Below are 27,411 nucleotides of genomic sequence, written 5' to 3'. Positions count from 1 at the left end.
GGAAAAGTGTTTAATATTAATAAGCATTCTGGATTGTATGAGATGTTAGTTATTCAGTTTTATGTAAGTTGCTGCTCTAGTGAAGACCTTGTGTTTGCAAGTGAAACTGCACAGTTGAAAAAAAAAAAAGTTATTCATTTTTGTTTTACTGTTCTCATGTTCATAAATGTTAAGCACACTGCTGCCATCTGTAGACCACAGTTTGCAGTAAACTGATGGTATTAAAATATATTTTTAATTGCTTGAATGAACATACAAAATGCAAAACAAGCCTCAATAACAGCTTAATACAACTTCCAAGAGGTCCCAATCGAAGCAAAACCATTTGTTGAACATGAGTTTTAAGAATTTAAATAACCTCAATAAATCTTTCTGTAAAAGTGAGAGTGTGGAAGTATTATTATTTTATATTATTTTATTTTATTTATTAATTTGTTTAAATCTGTGTATTTTTATGTAAGAAGCATTTGAACAAAGCCACAATATTATTAACCAAAAATTCACTATCATAATTCAGAGAGAAATACATATATATATATATATATATATATATATATATATATATATATATATATATATATATAAAATCAAAGTCAGTTATTACGTGGTTCAAACTAAACCAAACATAAAGTTCAACCCAAAATTTGTATGAAAATTTGAATAAATAAAAAATGTCCAATGACTCAATGTCTGCTTCACAAAAATTACAATCTAAATTAAATTTTCGAGTCCGAGGAACTCATTACAAGGATAAATGGTAACACTTTATAATAAGGTTTCATTAGTTTACTACATTAGTTAACATGATCTGCACTTCTGCAGCATTTATTAATCTTTGTTAATGTTAATTTCAGCATTTACTAATACATTATTAAAATCAAAAGTCGCATTTGTTAAAGTGATTTAATGCACTGTGAACTAACATGAGGAAACATTGAACAGCTGGATTTTCTTTAACTAACATTAACAATAATGAATAAATACTGCAGCAAATGTAGTCTATTGCTCATTTTTAGTTTATGTTAGTTAATACACTAACAAATTAAACCTTATTGAACTAAGTTGCCAGATAAATATTGTTAATTTAAAAAAAACAGGAGAAGGAGAAAAGAGATAACTCTTGTTATAATTTGAACAAATTTCTCTTAGGAAAAAACAAAACAAAAAAACAATTGGTCTCTTTTTAAATTTAGAAGGGAAAGTCTGTTTATTTACACATTTTTACAGCTCTGTAAAATTAATACCAGAAATTACTTAGCCTTGGTATCACAGGCGAATAACAATGCATCTTCCACCAAATAGGTAGGAAGCTTTTAACAAAGGCACATATCATTTCTGAACATAACTGAGAAGTTATTTATTGTATTTTCCTCAAAAATCATTATAACTTAGGAAATGTCCTTCCCCATTCATTATACAAACAGACATAATTCTGCAACTAGTCCTGAAAGAACACAAATTTCTTATTGTAGTTTTAATTTTAATTTGAACATGCCCTTGAAAGTCCATCATCCGGGGTTTTCCTCTGCCTTGTTCTTTCTCTGTTTATAAACAGAAAGAGCGGAGAATGGTCGGTGCGCCGTGACGTCACTTCTCCAACCACGTCACATTATTTTGACCTTTCAAAATGTTTTTCATACCAAACGAGAAGTACTACAGATAAAAAAAACAGGTGTATTTAGTTATAATTCGAGCAACCACGCTTGCACTCGACATCAAATCATGTTATTTTTTTATTGCCACATGTAACGCACGTGTCGTCCGGTTCCAGGAACTGCAACAATATTAACCTTTAATTTGCCAGAGAGCTTAGTGTGTGAGACGTCTGAAAATTGTCGAGAAAATAAAGACAGCACCACAGATTACATCTGGGAAAAATATCAAGAATATCGCATTATTTCCCGCGTACTGTTTTAAAACGAGTGATGGGTTCATAGGTGATTAAAGCGCACCCCGCTCCAGTCCAATAATCCATGACGTGTTTTCCACGCGCCATCTCCATGTTTTGACTACCACCACCAACAGCAACACGGTTGAACCCTACCAACACATAGCCGTTGCGCTTGCAATCCCCTCTGTGTTTTTCAACAAAATGGCTGATTTAGGGGATGATACCGGAGCGAGAGCCCTGCTGGCACTCAAATCTGCTCCCTGTAGCCCGGTGGCTCTTTCTATCCCGCCCGTGTATACTTTCTCCTCCTCGACTTCGCCCGGGATCATATCATCCATGCCCCTCTCCCCTCCGTCGCAGGCCCTCGCTCGCCTGGAAGGCAGGGACTTCGAGTTCGTCATGCGCCAGAAAACGGTAACCGTGGGGCGGAATTCATCGCACGGCTCCGTGGATGTCAACATGGGCCACTCGAGCTTCATATCCCGGAGACATCTGCAGATCACCTTCGACGAGCCGCATTTCTATCTGCGGTGCCTCGGCAAGAACGGTGTGTTTGTCGATGGCGTCTTCCAGAGGAGAGGCGCACCTCCACTTCTCCTACCGAGGGAGTAAGTAACTAAAATGAGATCTGTTCCCTTAAATTATGCATATGGCAAGCACCCATCCACCTAGAGAGCGAATGCACTACACATACAAGAGATTAAGTTAACGTGCTTAATGCAGCGCCTGCATAATCCGACTAAACTGCATGCAGCCACGAGAGCTGTCAGAAACTGATTTAAAGATCATTGCAGTTTGAATCGTAAAAATAGGAGGGGGAAATACGACTTTAGATGGATTTCCAGCTACGAACTTGTTTTGTCCCCGCTTAAATCTTACAGTATGTGTATTAATCTGGTATTGTTAGTTACATAAATCAACCAGTTAAAGGGATATAGTTCATCCAAAAATGACAATTCTATCATCATTTACTCACCCTCGTGTTGTTTTAAATTTGTATGACTGTATTTCCTTAGTGGAAGAAATTGATTTACAATTTTTTTTTAAATACAGTGAGAGTAAATTGGTAATAATATCCTTTTATGTTCCATTGAAGAAAATGCCAGTTTGAATTACCACGAGGCTGTGTAAACAACAGATTGTTTTATGTTTTGGGGTTCAAGTATCCATTTACATCTCAGATCTGGACCTGAATCTTGATTCAAACAGTGTAAGTTACATCTTTGTAGTATAAATGTACTGACCCCTAAGTGTTGCTTTGAGGTTGTTGGGTTAAAATACAAACATGAAAAGTTAAACGTTTCACATTACGACCACAGGAACTGTGCACGGCAAAGACTGGATCCACCACATGATTTTTGTGGGCAGATGTGAGATACAGGCTGCATTTATGACACACATCAGTAGTAACCACTTTATAATCTTCAGCAGACGAAGAACAGGGAAAAACCTAGCACTTTAATGTAGTACCTCGTTTGAGTAGTAATATGACTATACACAATTGTCGCCTTTGTTGATCGGTTTGAAGTGTAAACCATTACTACAGTTCTCAATACAATTGTCATTAGTCTTTTTCTTTGAATCAGCATTTTTTTTTATACTTGAATATGAAATTTTGAATTTGTTTTCAAATTATTTTAATTTAATTTTGAAATTCAACTTTAAATTTAGGTGTATTTAAATAAATTTAAATATAAATTTTAAAAAAAGCAACTACAACAAAATGTATTTGTATTTTTTAACCCCTTTTAATAGAACCCCCATTTTGGCAAGTGGGGCAAAAAGTTTGGCGCCAATAAAAGTATTTTAATGACCCATTTTAAACAAAATTGATAGCTGTTACTTTTACCATGTGTGTTACAAGTTTAGTAACACTGATAGTTGTTTATCTCCATAACAATCAATAATCTGTAAGTGGTTGATCCTACTTCAGTAGACGTCTATGATAACGGGTAAACCAGTTACAGTATTTGTTATTATTCTGATAATAGTTAAACAGTATGAAAGCAATTCTCAAGCATTGACAGTTTTAGCCTTAAAAGTAAACACTAATGATTGAGAAGTGGATAAACTAGTCAACTAGATCAGACTGAAGGCCCCTACACGGTTGTGCTAATACTCAGTTCTTTGTGTCTCTTAGATGTAATTATTTGGCTTCCTTGTTCTTATCAGAATTGCTTTTACTGTCTTGGTGTGTGCCATCTGTCTTATCAATGCAGAATAGATCTGTGGAGCTTGTTGTCATGGAGGTTAGAGCGGCTATTCCTGCAGACTGCTGTGAAAACATGGACAGACTGAGCCTGTAATGGGTGCATGCCAAGCCAGCCATTCAAAACAACTGCAGCATTAAAAGTGGCTTCCTGGTGCAGCACTTGTGTAAATATGTCCAGTGGAGGCGGTGCACCGATTCATCGTTCTCTCTGGCTGCACTGCAGACAATTCAAAATCACAGAAAAGGGGTGGATGGGAGGGTTCTCTTTTTTTACTCCAAAGTTCACGGATTATTGGCCCCAAACAGAAACATAGCCTAACAATTATGTAATTAGATTTTTTGCACATCTTTTTTTGTTTGTTTGTTTTGTGTTCACTACCCACAAATAATTTTGAATAACAAAGTAAATGTCTGATTATCAATCTGATATGCTATGCAAACCTTTCAAGGACATTTTTTTTTTAATACAGCTGCATATGTTGCAGCAAACTATCTCTTTTCTTTCTGAAAATTTGGTTGTTATTGTTAAAGTAAGTTTGCAGGTAAAATGCAAAAAAAAAAATTTTTTTACTATTATTCAAAGTTAATATTCTATGATCAGAAATCAAAAAGTTTGGGGTCAGTTAGTTTTTGTTTGTTTTTGTTTTTAAAGAAATTAACACTTTTATTCAAGAATCCATTCAATTGATCAAAGTGCCAGTTATTTATTACAAAAGATTTGTGTTTCAAATAAATGCTGTTCTTTTGAACTTTTTAAATATGTGGTGACATATTAAGCAGTGCAACTGTTTTCAATATTGCTAATAATAAATATTTCTTGAGCAGCAAATCATCATATTAGAATTTCGGAAGGATAATGTGACTGAAGACTGGAATAATTATGCAAAAAATTCAACTTTGCATCACCGGAATACATGTAATTGTAAATGTGACAAAATTCAAATAGAATAGTTATTTTAAATTTTAATAACAGTTCATAATTTTACAGTATTCCTTATCAAATAAATGCAACTTTGGTGAGCATAAGAGATGCTTCTTTCAAAAAAAAAAACATTTGTTTTATTTTTGTGGAAACTACATTTCAAAGGTTCAAAAGAACAGTATTTACAGTGTCGTTGTCATTTAAATCAATTTAATGCAGTGTTGGTTTCGTTAAAAAAGTGAAAGCTAGTCAAAAGCAGCTGCTTGTTTATGGATTTGCAAGTTTTGCTGATATGAGGTTCATGTAAAATTATTTATGCCTTAATGTGTCTGTCCTTCTACAGGTGCACATTTCGATTTCCCAGCACAGTGATAAAGATTCAGTTTACAACGCTCTACCACAAGGAGACACAGAAGGAAGAGGCTCCTGTATCCCCTGTGAGACCCCTTTACCCACAAATATCTCCGCTGAAAATCAGCATTCCTGAAAATGACTTCAGAAGTATGATGAGTCCCCTGCCCTCGCCGACAGGAACTATTAGGTATGACTTCACACGAATAGCCACACAGAGGAGAAAAACTGCGGTAACACATTAGGGTCAAATTCTTGAAATAGTCATTAGGGTCAAATGTTTATTAGTACTTATAAAGTACATATTACTGTCTTATTCTGCATGACCATATTCAAAATCCCTTATTTCTACCCCATCCCTAAACGTAATAACTACATTACTAACTGTTAATAAGCCATAATTAGAAGTTTATTTAGGGCAAAAGCTGTAGTTAATAGTGATAATTCGACCCTAATCTAAAGTGTGACCAAAAACGTTTTCATTAGAGAACCAGTTCTTTTCCAGATCTTTTTGAAAGTAAATTTTGTTCTGAAAAGTTCTTGTCTTTGAAATGCAGGTCTTCTGCATATAAATGAAAACAAAAGGAAAAATTTGCAGAATGTGTTCATTAAGCTGCAAAAAAACGCAATTTTAACAGGACTGTCAATAATAGATTAATAATAACAACAGAACAATAGATTTTGCATATTCCTATTATAATGTCAGTTGATTTAAACAAAAGTCACATTTGAATGTTTCCTGAGTGCATTCCTGCATTTATACTCAAGCATCAGAATTTGCATGCAAAAGGAGATGCTTGATTTTGATTGGTATTTGAAGCTGTCGTGCTTCATTGTTTATCTAGTACAATAGTGGTAGGAAAAGCCTGCCCCTGGCGGCCTCTCTGCTCTTCTGCACCACGTGTGGCTCTCAAAGCAAGCATGCTGTGTGCACATACCATATATGGCATGTGCTGAGCTTGGAGCACCCTGATTGGTCAGTCGGAAAGTGTTGTGGTTTGGTGTTTTGAGCCACAGATAGTTTCCTTTTTCCGAGGCCTACAAACACCCCCCTCATCCCACTCCTTGGCCTGCTCCTACACCCAACACAAACAGACACATGCTTTCTGTCCTTCCTGATTCTTCTTCCCTTACTGGGGGGAATATTTCCTTCTATTCAGCTTTACAAGCATTGGAACTGGTTGTCCATGGCTGAGCTGCAGTTTCTACTGTAATATTGTTCTCTTGTAAGTTTCCGTCTGTGTAGAGTGATGGATTAGGGACATTTCCCAGATTGTCAGCGTGCTGCACAAACAGCAGATGTGTGTAAAGCTTTGAATTCCACACACATGGAGTTGCTTGAACAATTGCCGTGTACAGTACAACCAGCAATACCTCTCCAATGCCTCTCCTTGGCACATTTTTGACCTTACTTTCTGTTTTATATTTCATATTTATTTCATATTATGCTTCAGAATCATATAGTGATAACCCTTTACAATAAGGTTCAATTTGTTAACAACAGTTACTGCATTAGGTATCAGGAACTAACAGTGGACATCTCATTTATATTTTCAATGTGCTATTAACCGCTAGTTGAAAAAATGCCTTTTGAATTAAGAATCCGGAGGATGATTTCAAAATCCAGACATTTTCAGTGACTAGACGAGATCAACTGGTAATTGTACAAACATTTTTTTTTTTTTAATCCAACGTAAGCTGATGCTCATAAAACAGAAACACTATAAATAGTAACCTGCAACACTGCAGTGTGTGTACAATGAAAATGACAGAATAACAACTAAAATATTTAATAGTTGTTATTCTGTGTCATTTTCAATGCAATACACACAAAGTTAGCAAGATAATCGTTTGTAAACAAGACACAGGTCAACACATGGATTTGCAGATATTTTGAAATTAAAACACAACGCTGTTCCTTCTATATTGGATCCGACAGGAATGGTGAGTTATGTGTGTTTTTTGTTATATGTTATAGTACTGCATTGTTACATATCGTATTGATTATGTGTAACGTTACGTGTCTAACAGAAAATACCTAAGCACGCGGTCACAGGCTGGAGAATCCCTTATTTGTTAGTTCATTGCGATTCGTTATGGGCCAGGGAACTCGCAAACCCCAACGTCCCAGGGCTGTGTGTGTTTTCTGCACGTCGGCAGGCCGGTAAATCTTAAATAGTGAAATAACATTTATTTCTAGATCTGCGTTGTTAATGTTCACTCTCTTGACTTGATATTTGAAAAGCCTACCTATGTGTGTGCGGTGGGCACTTATATCAATCGATCGGCGGGCCAAGTAATAAATAAAAAAAATCAATCACGGGTGGATGAACAATAAATCATTGTGTTGTTTGATTTTGAGAGCCCTGTCAGATAATTATTCCGGTGTCCGCTTTCAAAACAATCCCACCCGTGAACTGACAAGGGAGTTGAAGCTCATTAAATATAGAAATCTTATCCAATACTAGCTGTGGGCGTTTATTTCTAAGTCTTCATTGTGGCACGCCCATACAAATCAAGCGTTCTGGAGAGACCCTCAAAACCACTGTAGAAAATAGCCTATTACTTATGCAATATGATGTTTTTGAATGTGAAAACCACATGAAAATCAGTAGTTGACCTCAGACAACAGTATCTAAAAATAAAAAAGCCAGTTCATGACACTTTAAATCATCTATTTTAGTACTGCTCTCGCAAAAAAAGCTACAAATAAAACTTTTGTAGTTTAATTGTAGTTTAACCATGGTATTTTGTAGTAAAACTGTGGTAATACAAATGGTATTCAATCCACACAAAAAAACACGGGTACTACATTTTTACTATAATAAAACCATGGTTCATTTTTTTAAGGGTGTATATCAGTCAAATTCTTATTAAAATGTAAATTCAACAGTTATGAAATATGATCGGTATTAAGAGAAAAACACTGTTAATGAGAAGATGAGTACTGGAGGCAGGTTAGTTGGGAAATATATTTATAATTCAGAGTCCATATTTTGAAGGGAAGGGAACACATTTGAACATACCAATTTTAATTTAAAAAAAAGGACCGTAATCCCACTATATCAGTCTCATCCATGCTTTTCTCTATTCTTTGTCAGGAAATCGTGAAATCTGAAGTAAGGGTTGTCGTTGTTTAGAATTAGAGCAGCAGGACCGCTGCAATAACACTGGCGAGAGGATTCATCCATTAGTTTTAAATGCGTTGTGATGAATAGGGGTGGCCGATATAGCCTCAAAATTATATCACGATATTTCAAGAGTATTTGCGATAACGATATAGAAAAAAATATATGGAACAAAGTTTTATTGGTTATTGCAGCTGGTAGGCAGCAGCATTTATTCATGCAAAAAAAAAATATATATATCTGTGTGTCTGATTTAGGGATGTCAACGATTAATCGATGATCGATTAATTGTCGATAAGACATTTGATCGATAAGACTTATCGATCATCGATTAAGCAGGGTCATGCGCGTGCGTGCGGCTCAACCGCGAAACGGGAGGAAAAGTGAAGCGAACGTGCCCGAGTTCTATTTGGGACCATTTTACAGCTGGAGTTACACCTTCATCATGATTGCAAGCTTGCATGTGCATTCGCAGCCTTTTGTTTTTTGCAAATGTAAGTTGTAATATTGTGTTTATTTTGTGCAGGCCTATCTTTAGCTGATTTATCTCATAAGGATGCATTTAGTTAATAATAACGTTAGAGGTGAGCGGTAGTAAAAGCGTGGCGGTGATCAGCTTCAGCGTGCAGCTCCAACAGCACTAATAATGACTATGATTGGGACTGTCATATTACACAACATTAATGAGAAGACTATTGTAATAAAACATTGTGATTGTTAAGTATTTGGGTTTATTTGCCGTGTGTTACATTGCGTTGATCCAGGAAGAGCGCGTGCACAACATGAGTCACGCATTCTGACTCACGCATGTAACTTATTTCAAGTTCACTTGTGCATTCGCATCAGATTGTGCTGAAGTAATTTGTAAAATTAAATTTATTTTGTAACGTTATATATGTGATCAATCATATAGGATGCATTTCTTTTAGCGAAATAAAACGCACTAACAAATGGCTTCAGTCAGTGATGGCTACCGGTTTTCATTTAGTGCTTCGGCTTTAGCGCATACAGAGCAATGCATAATAACGATGATTGGGATTGTCATATTATATACCAGAAATGAGAACACTATTTTAATAAATGGTTGTAAAGTCATTGGGTTTAGGTGCCGTGTTCAGAGCGTTGTTCCAGGAAGAGCGCGTGTACGCGTCTCCCATTCTGAATATGAATATCAGGAACTCAATTCAAGTTCACTTGTGCATTCGCATCATTTTGTGAAGATATATAATTTGTAATATTTTGTTAACTTTATATAAATCTAATTAATCTCATATAGGAAGCTTTTTATTGAGTTAAATAACGTGCTAGCAAAGAGCAGTGTAACTTACCGGTGTTGATTCAGCGCGGTCAGCTTCAGCTCGCAGTTCAAACAGCAACGCACGACTAATAATAACTATGATTGGGACTGTCACATTACATAACATTAATGAAAACAATATTTTAATAAATCGTTTTGAATTAATTGGGTTTAGGTGACGTTTCAGCACGTTGTTCTTGCAAGTGCGTCCACAAATTCTGAATAACAGATCTGAGGCGGCGTTCGTGTTGTATTACATGTTATATTTGGTTATTAAATAAGTAATTTAATTAAATTATGAATAACATCGACTAATTTTACAATCCCATAGCCCTTTGTTTAGATAAAAAAAAATCCTTCTCATTCCTTTGGTGAAGAACATGGCGTTTTGAGCAGCATTGCACATAGGCCTACTGTCATGCTGTCGGCTATAAGCCACTGATGTAGACGCATATTTCAGTATCATGGTTAACGATTAATCGATTAATTGATCGTTAATTTAAATGACGATCGATCATGGGAATTTGTGAAAATTGACATCCCTAGTCTGATTCAAAGGAGGAAGAATGCTGGATCTAACGAGCCGTAACTGAGAAAATTACCATCAATGTTACCCTTCCAGTCAAATATTGCGCCGGAAACATCAATAACAGCTTTAAGTTGTCAATGTTATGTCAGTTGTCAAGAGAGCTGACCTCTTGTAACCAAGTAGCTCCCTTTTAGGTACTAAATCGCCATCATCGGAGGCTAACATGCTGGTCTTCTCACTCAGACAGGTGTTGTTGTGTGCGCTAGGGAAAGTATATGTGCCATACATCATTGCGTCGCTATATCATTGATATCCCGATATGACACTTTTTTTTTTTATCATTTAAAAATGTATACCGGTATTATCGTGGACGATATGATATGGCACACCCCTAGTGATGAGACCAAAAGTAGCAGTACACTGCTTCACTTAGCAGAAATAGTGTGAAAAGGCCTATTACGTCACGCAGACATGCACTGAAAATGTCAGAAACTTCTCAGCCTTTTATGTTTAAACCAAAGCCGGACAATGACAATGATGGAGAGATTCGAGAAGAAGTGAGAACATGTAGAATGTAACAGGATGTTTCTGAAAGGATAGTTGATGAATTTTATTTGTCTGAGTCATTGATCAGCATATTCTGTCATAATGATCTATAAATCTCTCATGTGGGAACTGTTGTAAGAATTGATGCTGCATGAAGATAGAACAGGTATAGTTTAGTTTAATTACGGTCCTAACTTATGCTTACATCTTGCTTTTATGACATATTGCATTTGTGTAACATACTGTATTGTAATGAATGTGAAAAGACGGATGAGACAGATTGAGCAGACTCCCAAATGAGCTTTACTACAACAACCCTTCATCTTCGCAACATGGCCTCACCCTCTTATGTTGTGTGTTGCCGGGGGCCGGGTTTATGTAGATTTTAGGGTTTGTAGTCCTTACAAAGCAATTTCTTTAAATGAAAATATCTCCCTTTGCTATTAACTTTAAACATCGTAATTTTGAAGATATTGTTTATGCTCTAATAAAAGTTAAAAAGTGAAATTGTAGTCAACCACCCCTTTAAAATGTAATTTATTCCTGATAGTAAAGCTGAATTTTCATCATCATTACTCCAGTCTTCAGTGTCACAAGATCCTTCAGAAATTATGTATGCTGATCTGCTGCTCAAGAAACATTTCCTATTATTATAAGTTTTTATAGTCACTTCTTAATCCATTGATTCATTTAATGAGTCCTTTCTGAATAAATGTATTAATTTCTTGCCAAAAAAAATCTTACCTGAAACGTTTGTGTATATGATCGAAATGAATAATAACCTAGATAAACAATTGCTGAAAAATTATTAGTCATTATTTCATTTTCCATATAGCAAGAAATAAAAAATATATAGAATATTTATTAATTTTGAACTTTATTGTTACCTAATGTTACCAATAAAACTAAAAATTGGCTAGAATTTGGGTTGAATAATTTTTTGATTCAGAAAAGATTTCTGTTAGTTTAGTGGGTTAATGATCAATTGGTTAAATAGTTGTCCTCTGTAAATCATTACTGCACATGGCCCTTTGGAATCATGTGGTTTACCAACATTACTGTTTATACTACAGTGTGTTTTGAATTTGAGTACCCTTAAAAGTGGCAGCTGGTTATTACTTTTAATATAAATGCATTGTGTAATGCATATTTTAGACCCAAAATATTTCAGTGAGTTCATCACATCAAACTTTATAAACTGGCTTTTGGACAGCAGGGAAAAACAATGCTAAATGCACATAATAAAAAAGGTAGCCAAGATTAATACATTTTAAATTATTTAATTTATTTAATAATATATTAATGTTGAAAATTGCATGAAGTTTTGGTTGTGCTTCGACTCTGCATAACTGTGGATGAATATAAATCTTCACAATAGATAATGGTTTACAATTAACTGTTAGAGTTACATGTGGCAAATTATCTTCAATAAAATACCTTACTAACCTGTTAATAAACACCATCTATGCATCATTTTTACAGTATTTCGAACCCCTCCGTTCTCGCCGTCTCTGAACAACCAAGCCAATGTTAATGTCTTGTTTTATTACGAGCTCTGTCACATTCTCCTTTTGCCTGCAGATTTAGCTGCTCCATGTCAACCTTTCTTGCTTGTTGTGACAATTAACCTATGTTACTCTCACAAAGAGGCATCAGAGTAGCTGGACCAACTTTTCTCTTTTGATACCAGCAGTCATATCACCCTGTTGCCCAAGACTGGTTTACTGCTAAAGCTATCCAGGGCTGAGCCTGGTCAGTACCTGGATTGGTGAGACCACCTCGGAAAACTAGGTATCTGCTGGTAGAGGTGTTAGTGAGGCCAGCAGGGGGTGCTCACCCTGCGGTCTGTGTGGGTCCTAACACCCCAGTATAGTGATGGGGACACTGTACTGTAACAAGCACCGTCCATCGGATGAGGCGTTAAACCGAGGTCCTGACTTTCTGTGGTCATTAAAGGTCCCATTCTTTGCGTGTTTTCGAAGCTTTGATTATGTTTACAGTGTGCAATATAACATGAGTTCATGTTTCGCGTGTAAAAAAAACAGTATTTTTCACACAATTTACTTATCTGTATACCTCTGTTTCCTCTGTCCTAAAAATGGCCTGATGATGTCCTTGTTCTATGAAGTCCCTCCTTCAGAAACACGTAACGAGTTCTGATTAGGCCAGCGCTTCCCGCGCTGTGATTGGACAGCAGCTTAGCACGTTGCCCGGAAAGGTCCCGCCTCTTACCATAACGGGTAGATATGCGCGCTCGATGTTATTGCAAAAATGTCTATATTGCCTTATCAATTTGAGCCGGAATCAGACCCGGAGAATATCGAAGAGGATCGATTACAACCTGCTTAGGAAAGACTTTTGCTGGATGTTTCAGAATGGTAAGCTGTCTATTCAGTAGTTTAAACTGATCATTACAAACACCAACAATCGATGGTGTCTGAATGAATTACTACACTTTTATATGCTAATTTTTTCAGATTAGTTTCAATTACCATCTAACGTTAGTTAACAAAGCTAAACAGCGTTGCACTTTCTGCCATGAGTTACATAAACTGTTAAACGGACCAACTTAAATAATAAAATACACTTACCGGTTGTGCACCATAAACAACGCCTTCTCCAGACAAAGAGGGAACTGCGTCATCTTTTAAGAATAATCTTTCTGCGAATCTGGCATTAAACTGATTGAGATTGAGGAAGCAGTCCTTAGCAAAATGTGCTGCACATAGTTTCATTGATCTCTACGTACATCGTCCGTGGGAAGGCCAAATAAAGGTGATTTGACTCCGGGATGAAAATAACAGCGTTTCAATGGCATGGCGACAAACACACTACAAAAACAACGCTTCCTATTCCCGACCTGCGAGAGCAAAAGGACAACGCCCCCGAATTTGCGTGTTCTTGTGGGGGGAGGGTTTGTTAACAAACGGTTTTAGTTGCGTCATTAAAGCAGGAAGTGCAGGGGTGTAGTCCAAACCGGCCGTTCGCTGTAGGCTTTTCAAAGGAACTTCTGTTAAATAAAATATCTCGCTTGGCATTGAACTTTGAGCTTCATAATTTTACAGGTATTATTTATGCTCTAACAGCAACATTACACACTTAGTTTGAAAGATGGAATCGCAAAGAATGGGACCTTTAAAAAAAAATCCCAGGATGTCCTTTGATAAAATGTAGGGGTGTAAACTTGCCAAATGGCCCCTGTCCTTCATGGCCTCCTAATCATCTATCCATCTATCTATCTATCCATCTATCCATCTATCCATCTATCTATCTATCCATCTATCTATACATACATACATATATACATATATACATATACACACACGCACACTAGGGATGCTCATTTCGGTTAATTTTCTTGACCGACAACCGATGCTCATTAATCGATTATTAAATGTTAACTGATAAGATTATAATATTGAATTGGCATAAGATAAAAATACAATTGACGAGTGTCTGTGACCTGTTAAAAATACTTTTTTCACGTGTTTATTTTTCTGTGCAAAAAGCAGAACATACAGAACAGCTCAATAACAGAACCTAGATTCACACTAGAGTCCTGCATTTATGCCCGATCCCGACGGGACCCGACTTTTTTACGCCCCTAAGGCCAGGCTTCGGGCCAATTTTCACATCATACCTAAAATGCGGGCCTAGCTTCGGGCCTTTTTTAGGCTTCTCCTTCGTTTTATATTTATTTTATTAATTTAAAGAAACAATGATATGTGCTGCGCTGGTGGAAACAACACAAGACCTTAATAGCTTACGCGACTGTCAAGACATGGCTCACACAGGGGTATAGTATATGGTATAGCCCGCACCATCAGCGCTCGTTTCTTCAGCGCAGCAGCTAGAGTGGCCTTTTTACAACTGGTTCCTTCATTTGTTTTCTCTGACCAGATATCTATCCGATTGCGAAATGACCAGGAGTAGGCCTAAATGCTTTCCGAGATTCTTTCGAGACGTATTTAATTCCGATTACTCAAACAAACCAATTCAGAAGGTGGTCTGAAAGCATTTCAGACAAAACCGGACAAGTGTAAATATATCTGGTTGTTTAAACCGCATCTGTAAATTTTACTCCTGGCAAATGGTTAAAAAATAAACGTGTGTGTGTGAGAGCATGTTATGGGCTATATGTTGTGGTCAGATAGATATGATGGTGCTGCAACACGTATCGTCACAAATAAGTAAAGCAAGGCAACGCTAATGGCCTGCATGTTCTTTTATTTGTTTAGATTGTTTAGCTCATTACGTTTGCGAGCGCCATTGCAAGTAGCGTCAGACTGCCTCAGCTCGTCAAAAATGCCTTTTTACTGTGGAGGTAATAGCCTATTATAGTAGGCTAAAATAACTTACATTGTAATGCTTGAAGTGTTATATCTATGGATTTTATTGTAGGCAAGACAAGTTAAGAACTGATTTGAGAGACTAAATTGATTAAACGTGGTTAACTCACTGTCGGCCGCTGTCCGCTGTCCGCTTGGTCATCACTTAAATAAATAACTTTAATTTAACAAATAAAAAAAAATGCTCTAAACATTTTTCTAAATTAACTTAACAAAGAAACTAAACGAAATATAACTACTTTGACATTAAAAACAAAACTGAACTATTTTAATGGCTCCAATAAGCTGTTGGAGCTGATTATACACGATGTGACTGGCCTGACCAGAGTTTAGTTTTTCCAGCTCAGAAGTCTATTGAGAGTTGCTAGATGACGCTCGCTGCAAATTAGATCTGCTGCTGCCAGGGAGCGTCTAGATCTCTAGGCTAGCACATTGGTGGTGGTTGAGGAGATTTCCCCCTTCCCCTTCCTAGAAAAGTGCTATCTAAATGCGACAAATTATTGTTATTTACGGATATGACGAGATACGAATGGGTGAGTGACGCATATACACAATATTTTGTTAAAACCATCCTGCTAGGTCTATAATATAAACGCTTATATAATAAGCTCACCATAGGGAATCTCAGGGTAAGACAAAAACACGTTTTGGAAGAAGGGTTGATGTATTGACTCATCATTTAAATGTTGTTCATTTTTAACAAATATGTATCTTTAAAAGGACATTTGGTTAACTTTTGTGCCAATCAGTCAATCTTGGTACTATGTTGTATCGCCATTTGATACTAAATGTACAACCTAGGTTCTTTGATATGTATATTAGTGATACTTTTTAGTACAGAAGTTTCAGTGTGAAAGCTGTGTGGGTGAGTTAGTTGTCTTTTTGCTTGTCCTTAAGGTGTTTTTGTAATACAGTAGAGCTGTTGTGAAAATGCTAACTCAGGACTGGACTTCAACCCAAAGCACCCTGCCCGCTGTGCCCTCACACACACAATTGCCTTCCCCTTGCGTTTAGAGAGGCCTGTTTGTCTGTGCCCGCACAACACAATGGAGCCTGCAGCACATATCTGAGCGCTGTGTTGTGCACTGCTGTCAGGAGGCCAGCGGTAAAAAATAACACAGCAAGTGAAGGAATGGTGGGGTGTGTCTGCGTTATGGGAGGCTTACAGAGCTGTTGACAATAAACGACATCCTTAAAATAGCATTGCTCAGGATATCTTTTTGTCAGTTTCAGCAGAAATAATAGTGTTATTATCATTACATTTCGGAAACCCTGTGGCTAATGTCTCAGTAATTGTTTTGCTTGTTTATCTGAATGCTTTGTTTTTTTAGGGCATAGGGCCACCTACTGGGACTTGTTTTTCATGTCAGGTGCATAACAAGGGTTATAAAATGGATTATAATGCTGTGGCTTATTTTAAGCATGTAATCTTCTGTCAGTTACCACAGGCAATCATATAAAACAGGAGCCAGAAAATGGGCGGGAGAGTTGAAAAGCAGAAACATGGATTTTTGCCAAAAGTTACTTGAGCTGTAAAGTGTTCTAGATGGATGTGGTTGTTCTGGTTGTGTGTTACTACTTTATGCAAACAGTGCTGACTGCTTAATGAATAATTACATCTAGAAATTGGCATAATATTAGGGCCATATCAGTCGATATCAGTTTTTTTTTTTGTGTTAGTTTCTGAAAATTTATTTTTTCAATATTTGATTTCTACTTGTACTTTAATAGTGCATCCTTGTCATATCCCTTCAGTGTCCCTTCCTGATACTTCTGTACATATTACCTTCTGACTGTACATATCACTATTGAAAGTAACCAGGTTTAGCTGTTTATGACATTCAAAAGTTTGTTTGTTTTTTTTAAAAGGAACTTAAATTCAGCAGGGATGCATTCAATTATTAAAATAAAATTAAAATATTTGTAATAAAGTTATTTTAAATTGTTATATTTCACAATATTAATGTGTTACTGTATTTTTGATCCAATAAATGCAGCCTTGGTGAGCATAGAGACTTTTTGACAAAAATACCTCAACCCCAAACTTTTGAATGGTATTGTATAGAACTTTGCACCAAAAATGTTAGTAACAGAATCATTTTAATGCATATAATGTTAAATTTTTATGGTTATACTTTAAATTATGTTTGTTGCATATTTTAACATTATACCACTAACAATTGCTTATAAACCTAAACATTTAAACTGGAATGGACTTTTGCAAAAAAAATTCAAAGTCAAAGTTAGGTAAACTCTAAAGCCGTGAACGAAAACTACAACAAGTATATATTTTTGCGTTCCCATTTGCTCCAATAGCAAAATAACAAATCATGATAGCATTTGTAAGACTTTTCAAAAAAGGTAAAACATATAAAGAGATTGATTACAGTGATCAGAACAATGTCAAATTAGTAGTCACACACCCTCAGCTGTTGTGTTAGAAACCCTGCACATAACAAGTTATTATAAAACAAGGTATAGTCTTATAAATGCACATTACATTTAAAAAATTTAAACTTTTCTAGATTTACTGTGGAAATGCTTCATCATAGTCTGTGAAAAGGTTCCATAATATTCAGAAACATTCCTTTATTCTCTGAAACAGTCTTCTTGGCCTGTTTAATAAATGATGTCCTCACACCTTTCTGTTCATCCTTTCTCTACTTAGCGTTCCCAATTCCTGCCCAGCGAGCCCTCGGGGCGCAGGTTCTTCGGGATACCGCTACGGCCACAACATCACCTCAGACCTCCAGCTGGCAGCGGAGTTCGCAGCCAAGGCTGTGTCAGAACAGCGCACTGAAGCAACAGGAGGAGACAGTCCTAAGGTAAAAGCCTCTAGCGTCTCAGTGCATGTCAATTAAGGTCAGTGCTAAGTGTTCCCAAGATTAACTGTCCGCTCTTCCTTCAGGATGAATCCAAACCTCCATACTCGTACGCTCAGCTGATAGTCCAGGCCATCTCGTCTGCACCGGATAGACAGCTAACACTAAGTGGCATCTACGCTCACATCACCAAGCATTATCCCTACTACAGGACAGCCGACAAGGGCTGGCAGGTCTGTTTATCTGCAAAAATTGTTTGTTGGCCTGTCATGTTTGTGTGCTAATTTGCATTCCCTTAATCTCATTTCTCTACAGAACTCCATCAGACACAACCTGTCTCTCAACCGCTACTTTATTAAAGTGCCACGCTCACAGGAAGAGCCAGGCAAAGGTTCGTTCTGGCGCGTGGACCCTTCATCAGAGGCCAAGTTGGTGGAGCAGGCCTTCAGAAAGCGCCGGCAGAGAGGGGTGTCCTGCTTCCGCACGCCCTTCGGCCCACTGTCCTCCAGGTGAGACGTCTCAGATACCCGCCTTTAACCCAGCACACACCCGCAGACCCGCAGATGACACTCACACTGTCTGATATAATAGAAGCCTGCTTAGCCTCTTCTGTTTCCTTCTTTCTTCCCTTTCTGTCTGTTTCTTCACTGGGCAGAACAAAGTAAGTCTGTTTGTATTTTGGATCTGTTTCATTCGTTTGTTAAGGAGACATTTGGTGAAGCAGCAGCATCAGTCAGACCCAACTTTGTGCTCTCTGTTTTTAAGCACTCTATAAAAGCTTGCATTAGTCTTGGGTCCAAAAATAACTCTACTGCATGATTTAAACATTGGCTGATGCGAGTAACTCAAGTGTGGACTTCCACTCCTGAGTATCCTTAATTAGAACTAATGGCGGAAGTGCCCGCTTTTTGCCGTGTTCGCACTGCAGGAACAGGGGATGATTTTAATTCTAGGAACTTCTTTTGTGGGAAGTAAATTAGCTCCTACTTAGAGTAAGGTCTAACCCAGCACAAAAGGAAATGCCAGTGACGTGTATATATATTTACTCCAGACTCTACAAACTTTACAACTCTACAAACATGCAAAAACAGTAAAAGATGGACCTATCAACCTTTACACTAAAGAGAAAATCCTACACAACTTTGAGGGCTGCAAGAGAACAAACAACAGGGACAAAAAAGTTTTCATGTTTTAGCAAGAAGTCCCACTTCACCACAGAACTGGCTGATGTGGGATCCTGCAAGTAATAGTTAATTTATTCATTATTACTAAATAATTAATTTATCAAAGCATCTTCTAGAAACTCAATGTCATTAAAGGTCCCGTTCTTCGCGATTCCATCTTTCAAACTAAGTGTGTAATGTTGCTGTTAGAGCATAAATAATACCTGTAAAATTAGAAAGCTCAAAGTTCAATGTCAAGCGAGATATTTTATTTAACAGAAGTTCCTTTTCAAAGCCTACAGCAAACGGCCGGTTTGGACTACACCCCTGCACTTCCTTCATGAATGACGTCATTAGAACCGTTTGTTGACTAACTCTCCGCCCACAAGAACACGCAAAATAGGGGGCGTGGTCTTGTTGCTCTCCCACGTGGAGAAGAGCGCGCATTCAGCGCTTGCATATCCCCGTTATGGTAAGAGGCGGGACCTTTCCGGGCAAAGTGCGCTAAGCTGCTGTCCAATCACAACACGGGAAGCGCTGGCCCAATCAGAACTCGTTACGTGTTTCTGAAGGAGGGACTTCATAGAACAAGAAAATTTTCAGACTGTTTTTAGGACAGAGGAAACGTTGTACAAATAAGTAAATTGTGTGAAAAATACTGTTTTTTTTACATGTGAAACATGAACTAATGTTATATTGCACACTGTAAACATAATCAAAGCTTCGAAAACACGCAAAGAACAGGATCTTTATGTTTATACCAGTGTCAAGAAAGTAATACTTTTAGTTACCAAGAATGCATTAAATATATCAAAAGTGACAGTAAAGCATTTTCATGTACATCACATTATATATCATGTATATCACTGTAATTATGGATCGTTTAGTTCAAATTGTAGAGATTAACATTAGTTAATAGATTACGAATGAGCATGATTTAATAATAGCCAGTAGTATGTTTCTAAATTAACAGGTATTAATAATTAAATGAAATAGTAATAATACTATGTATAATTGTTGTGTATTTATTAGTTAACTAGGCCTAGTATTGACTATTAATGAATATAACATTTTTATACTTAAGCGCTGCCATTTTTGTAGTTGTGTAATTCAAAATATAATCTCATGGTAGTGAGATGCCCTTGATCAAAATCCAGTTTCAAATTGACTGGTGAGATGCCGCCTTAAAAGGCAAAAGTTACTTTTGGACCTTGCTTGGCCTGTAAACATCTGTACATGTATGTGTTGCTTTCACCGTGTTTATGAGAGTTAAGGCTCATTCACTCCAAGGACAATAACTATATTAGCAACGCACAATAATGTTCTGTCTTTTCTAAGCACGCGCGTCTCAGTTTTTTTGTCTGCTCAAGCATTTTAAGGCAGGATGGATTTTTATAGCTATATCTTTATCATTAGTATTATAGTTATTGTCGGTGGTGTGGACGGGGCCTTACTGTGTGCTAGGATGTCCGTGTGCATGACTGACAGATCATTGTGTTTGGTTTCAGGAGTGCTCCAGCATCTCCCACCCACTCCGGCCTCCTCTCTCCACATTCGAGCGGCCTCCAGACCCCCGACTGTCTATCACGGGAAGGATCCCCAGTGTCACATGAGCATGACTTTGGTTCCAAGCTTGCATCTGTGCCCGAGTACCGATACTCCCAGAGTGCACCAGGTGACTGTGTTGCTTTTCATAGCACAGCAGTACTGACTGCACAACAGTGCGTGACTGCCAGTGTTTGAATGTATAGTCTCCAAATAGACACAATACTATTTTGCCTACATCTTTTAGTAGTATGATATTAGCTCCGCTGTTGTGAAAATAGTGTAGCTTTTCCTGTAAACAACAAGATCCATTTTTGAACTGCAGAAGGAGCACGTAAGCTTTATTTAAAGCAGCAGATAGATGTATTCACACTGCAATTGCAATTTGCATAAAAAAATTATAAATTATTGTAGCTAACTACCATTTATTCCTATGCTGTCTTGGCAAGTTTCTGATTGAGAGTCGCTTCTCCAGCCCTAAATGTATTTTCTTTGACTCTCTGGGGATTCTTCTTGTCTCTCAGGCTCTCCAGTGAGTGCTCAGCCTGTAATCATGGCCGTACCTCAGTCCTCAGCCGCCATCTCCAAGCCTGTGGCTTACATGCCGGCCTCCATCATTAGCTCTTCCCAGGCTTCTGGTCAGGCCATCCATGTGGTACAGCAGGCGCCAGCTGTCACCATGGTCCGTGTAGTGACCACCTCTACCAGCTCCCCCAATGGCTACATCCTCGCTAACACCAGCTCCTCAAGCTCAGGAGAGGGACCTGGAGATCAAAGAGGTAAAACAACCCATTTATTCTTGTTTTATCACAGAGCAAAATCCATTGTAATGCCTAGTTTTATCTTCAAATTTGATTTGTGTGAATAGGCCTTAACTATATCTCTCTGTTAATCTTTTGTGTATGTAGTGGATGAGATGTCTGTGATTGGCAGTAGAGTTATTCAGGCTGTAGGGAGTAACATAAGCTCAGCCAATAGGGGGCAGCAGAGCTACACTGTTGTCCAGCAGAGCGCTATTCACCACCTTCCTGTGCAGACCATTTCTCAGAATGGCAAACATGCTCTTCCGATCACCAGTGTACCGACCAGTGCTTACGGTATGTGTGTATACTGTGTGTCCTTTCACTGTTCTAAATCTGTGTTAATAATGCCAATTAACAATACATGATGTTTTTCTAAATCACTTACAATATATGGATCATGACATTTTTTCCAGATCCATTAATTTATTAAAAATACATTTTTAGATTATATTTTGGGGTGAGCAAAAGTCAAATTTTTCCCAAAACTGTCCTGATTTTAAAATGTAATTCTTAAACTGTCAAAAGTTTGGAAACATTACTATTTTTAATATTTTGAAAGAAGTCTCTTATGTGGATCAAGGCTGCATTTGATAAAAAAATACAGAAAAAAATTATATTGTAAAATAGTATTACAATTTGAAATAATGGTATTCTGTTTGAATATACTTTCAAATATAATTTAGAATTTTTTTCTAATGATATAAATCTTTACTATCACTTTTTATTAATTTAACAATTTTTTAAGTATACATTTCATTCAAAAAAAGTTGTGTAATATTATTACAAAAGTTAAAAAATGTTTTGTTGTTTTTTGTTTGTTTGTTTTTACTTTTTATTCATCAAAGAATCCTGAAAAATATTTCCAATATTGATATTAAATCAGCATATCAGAATGATTTCTGAAGGATTATGTGACAGTGAAGACTGAAGTAATGATGCTGAAAATTCAGCTTTGCGTCACAGGAATTAATTACATTTTAAAGTTCAAATAGAAAATCATAATTTAGTTATTTTTTTGCTTTCTGGATTTTTGGTCAGTAAGTCTTTTAGGGTGCGTTCACACTTGTCATGTTTGGTTCAATTAAAACGAACCCTGGTGCGATTGCTCGGTTAGTGCGGTTCATTTGAACATATGTGAACGCTGCCATCCGAACCCTGGTGCGCACTAAACATTTGGACCGAGACCGCTAAAAAGATGGGTCTTGGTCCACTTCCAAACAAACTCTGGTGCGCTTCGATTGATATGTGAATACAACACAGACCAAAGACATGTAGACGAACCAAAAACAGAACGTAATGTCACAAGATGCGACGCTACAAGTCAGCTGATTAGACGATGCTGAAAGATCTATCGATGTATTCAAAATAAGGTAACATTAACGTTAGAGGGCAAACGTGGAGCAACGAGGAGGTAAAGTGCCTCATCAATATTTGGTCGGATGAGCATGCTTCGAAAATCCTAGAAAAATCGCACAAAAAGCATATGGTTCTTCTAATCAAAGGACCTGTGTTGCCCATCCAGACGACAGAAATGTCATCTCTTTTGCAGCAGATCTTCGTTTCTGCAACAGAGGAAATTCTGGTGCTGTTTTAAATGTTTTGAACATTTTATGAGCTCTTCGTGAGTTCTCATCTGGTAAAAATAAAACCATATACACGCATAAAATGATTGCGTTTAATCCAGCACACAGAATTGTTTTGAATCTTCGGTAAGCGAGCTCAGTTGTTCGCTGTTAAAAATGTCAGTGTGAACGCTAAGCAGAGCAGGACTATATTTTGTTTTTGTTTTTTGGTCCGGACCATATGAACCAAACAAACCGAACTACAAGTGTGAACGCACCCGTAAATAATTTTTTGGTTAATTGTATGATTTTTTTTTTTTTAAGTTACTTTGTACTACTACTCACCAAGCAGAAAGTCCTGCTTCTGACATGGTTAACAGATGTTAAACAATAAAAAAATAAATACTATTTTATAATGAAATACAAATGTTTTATTACTTTTAACTTGATGGTTATTTTAAAAAATGAAATTGTGTGAAACCAACATGAATAAATTGTAAATGTCTAAGAATTTTATTTTAGACATCCGTTGCTTGTCTTTGGCCTGTAACCTATTCTCTGTGTTGTCGTCTCTATGCCCTCAGCCCTTACCAATCCACTTCAGATCCTGGCTGCCCAGGCTTCAACATCCCCACCTGTGCTGGTCAACAGGCACTCCAACATGGAAACCAACGAGTCCAGCATCAACGAGCCTGAGCCCAAACGGCCCAAAATGGAGGAGGACAGTGTCGCTCCGGTCCCCCAGCCTGTTATTGTTGCAATGAACCAAGAGGCCAGCGAATGAATGAGTGAGTGAACGCGTGAGCCGATGACGGATCATTAAAGCACATTTCACAATATCGTTAAAAATATTGAGGAAAACGTGTTTGGTTTTCTTGAAAAACGAGAACTTAAAAGTTTTGTAAATGCCCGACACGGGTAAATGATTGAATGTCTTTGTAAGAAGAGGGTAAGCGTCGTTGTATCATGGGGTAAATTCATTGAGCTTCAACTGGCAGCATTAAAATCCAATGCTCACAGTTTTAATTTTGTAGGGGTTTTTAATCTTGTAAGAATGTTTGAAAGAAGTATGAAGAGAGGTACATGTGCTTAAAGACACCAGCTAGGCATGTGCGCCCAGGTAGTTCCTCACAAGGTACATCTGAAAGAGTTCTTTTTGGGATGGGGTGGGACCAATACCTATGCAGCTATTACAGTCTGAGACCATGAGTCTCTCTGAATTGAAACAGTATACAAAAAGGGTCACAGGAAGCTGTGCGTCACTGCAGTTACCTGTGCGGCCTTTGTGAGGATTTATTTATCTCTCTGTTAAAAAAAGTCTATCTTTAATGAAATATGTTACAACTCAAAGCACACAGTAGACGATAAGAAATGAATAGATATAGTAGAGGCCTTTTCTAGCTGGAGTTCTTTAACCTACATTATTTTTTTGTAGATGATTCTTACCTTGCTTGCTTACTACAGAGAAAAAACTTGTCTAGAAAAATGCTTATTTCTTAATTGGTCTGTGTTTAGCGCAAAAAATTAAAAAGAACTCAATGAATGTAAGTAGCGTTTGTTTGTTTGTTCGTGGCACCCACTTCTGACCTAAACTATATATTAAACCATTAGAATGTGTTCGTAGATACATTGTTGAGGTTCTGTGTTAAATACAAATGGAGTAACTGCTGAAGTTCGCCGTGTTTAACGTAGCTCAGTCGTATTGGTCAATTCCCATTAGTACTTGGCCAAAATTCTGCTCATTAGGAATCTTGCGCAACAAAATCCCGATTGCATCAATGGATGAATGCAAGCACACGATACCAAATGCTTTTCCAGACCCAGGAATGTAATATTGCAGAGGCTGTTTCTTCACTGACTTTCTGTGATCACTTAATAATCACAGAAGCCACTAAATGAATGTTCAGTATTTTTCTGAGAGTTCAAAAAACCTATTTTTTAGTAATACACAAAGTCAGCCTTAAATGAGACTTTCTAGTTTTACTAAGAGAAGAGTACATGTATATTGTTGAAATTATTCAAATGTGCTTTCAAGACAATCACTAACAGGATTCAGTTCAGAAACCGCTTTGTATGTTGCAAATTAAACACACCACAAATGTGCAGTAAAGTACCCTAGAGTACTTTAAGAGAGCCAGCGTTTGTATGCTAAACGTCATACAGTGACAGCCGTACAGTATTCCTTCTGTAGTGGAAATGGAAACTTCAACAGACCAAATACATATCATCCTCATTATTAGTGCCTTAGTGCTCCACTTCTTTCAGGACTAAATCAAAATCATTGTGATGTACTACTTAAAGACAACAACATCAAGCTAGCCCACTAATAAGTTCATTCGCAGGTTTGAATGAAAGAACACATGCAAGAAAAAATTAACAATGCAGCATCCTGCCTGAGTAACAATGGAAGGATTGTGGAAGGATTGTAGAACCATAGAAGAACAGACGAGGATGACTATTTGTAGTGTGACTGGAAGTGACTGAGCAATACGATAAAAGTAGACAGGAAATGAATTCTCACTGGTTCCTTATTCTTTGACCAGTGAAGGTTTTGCATCATTTGCAAGCCTCAACTTTTTATAGCTCTGTGAATGAATACATAAACCTGTTAGTAAATCTGTTAGTAAACAGAGAAAAGAAGGTTGGAAACATTTGGACTCCAAAAATGCAGATATCAATGTAAAAATATATAGATTGATCCTAGTTGATTAGATATTACCCTTTGTTTCCTGTCTTTGTAATGTGGGCTTCTATAAACAAAAAATAATGAGAGAACCACTATTACATTTGAAGTATAATTTTTATTTGAAACAAACAAATGTAATTTATGACTAGCCTGACAAATTAAAGAAATGCATATATACATGTTTTTGTTTTGTTTGTTTCTGTTGTTTGTTTCATTCATTATGGAATGACCAATGGAATGGTGAAACAAACAATGTCATTGTTAAAACAATTAACATACAGAATTAGCTGTCACTGCCTAAATGTTTTTCATACATTTTTAACAATCTGCCACAGTATCTGTACGCATATATAACCAAGGAGTATTTTTAAGATATTCTGAATTTTTTTTTTTTTAATGGTTTCCTTGTTGTGTTTTTGTTAGTTGCTATTTGCAAGTGTTTATACACTAAACATTTCTAATTTAAAGTGTTTCTTTTCTCTTTTGAAATCACCCTGCTTTATGAGATCATGCCGTACATCTGTGAATGTCCACGGGTTTGTCTTTTAATGTGTATTCAAGCACACAAAGTGTATGAGGGCTTTTCTTCTGTCCATGCAGTTTATGCGATACTGTACCTGGAATGAATAAAAATACTTCACTGGCTAATCTTTCAAATGAATGTGTGATCATGGCAGCATCTGTCTTGATTCAATGTGGATGAAGGTTTAAGTGCTGCAATGTGTGTTTACCCCTACACCATCATTTTGTTTCTTTTATCATTCATGTAATTTATTTTCAGACAATGAAATCTTACCAACTTTATTGTATGCTAGGTACTTTTATTGATTCCAAATTGATCACAGTTTTCTTCCCGGTTTTATTGCATTAACACTTTATAACCCTGTGCACCAAAACCATGTAACTCTCTCCTGTCTTTGTCTGAGCAAAACTTTTGAATATCCTGTTAACGGCAAATTATTAAAAAGTATGAGCCACTAAGTTTCAGCTGCAGCCTGCTTGCGCATGTAATGAAGATCTCTGGCACTCTGGTTTATATATATCTATATATAAAATATATGAATTTATGCCATTGATTAATTACAGCTTTGATTTCTTTTTCTGCATTCAATGAGTTTGTATAGTAAATTTAAAGAAATGAAACTATTGCTGGTGCATTAAATCTTGTATTTAAAATATTTAAATGAATGATTCTGAATGAAAGGTATCTTGTAATGTAACTCATCACTGGACACTGGCTTTATTAATTTCGTCAGAACTGATGCCATTTATTTTCACACAATTTAATTCCTTAAAGTTTTTACTCTAATAAATAGCAATCTGTTTTACTTGTAAAGTATTGTGCATTAACACTACAATGCTTTTCTAGGATATAATATTTTTGTTGTTGTTGACGTTAGACGTTTGCCTAGTATATTTCCATATTTTGTTGTAGGGAAGGTGGTTGGTAAAATTTCATTTTTACATTACTGTAAAAATATTCATATATTAGTACAATGTACAATCATTGGGGGATTGACGTATATTTGCATTGATTATATTAAAGAACATTTCAAAATACACCCTTTTGCCTTATTTGCATAAGTTGGGTTACTGTGAACTTAA

At 36.7% G+C, this 27,411-nt stretch overlaps 1 protein-coding gene across 1 annotated transcript; it reads left to right on the top strand.

Moving 5' to 3' along the window:
- Nucleotides 1-1,248: 1,248 nt before the first annotated feature.
- On the top strand, nt 1,249-27,366 carry foxk1 (forkhead box K1). Its single transcript, XM_067420010.1, has 9 exons — nt 1,249-2,499; nt 5,369-5,566; nt 17,894-18,050; nt 18,134-18,280; nt 18,363-18,556; nt 20,719-20,885; nt 21,280-21,534; nt 21,664-21,852; nt 23,705-27,366. The coding sequence occupies exons 1-9, from the start codon at nt 2,093-2,095 to the stop codon at nt 23,902-23,904; spliced, it is 1,914 nt and encodes a 637-aa protein (XP_067276111.1). The 5' UTR covers nt 1,249-2,092; the 3' UTR covers nt 23,905-27,366.
- Nucleotides 27,367-27,411: the final 45 nt, after the last annotated feature.

The sequence above is a fragment of the Pseudorasbora parva genome, chromosome 2 (assembly GCF_024679245.1).
Source record: "Pseudorasbora parva isolate DD20220531a chromosome 2, ASM2467924v1, whole genome shotgun sequence".
NCBI lineage: Eukaryota > Metazoa > Chordata > Actinopteri > Cypriniformes > Gobionidae > Pseudorasbora > Pseudorasbora parva.
Note: the sequence above shows the minus strand (reverse complement) of the source record. Positions and strands in the feature narration are given on the sequence as shown.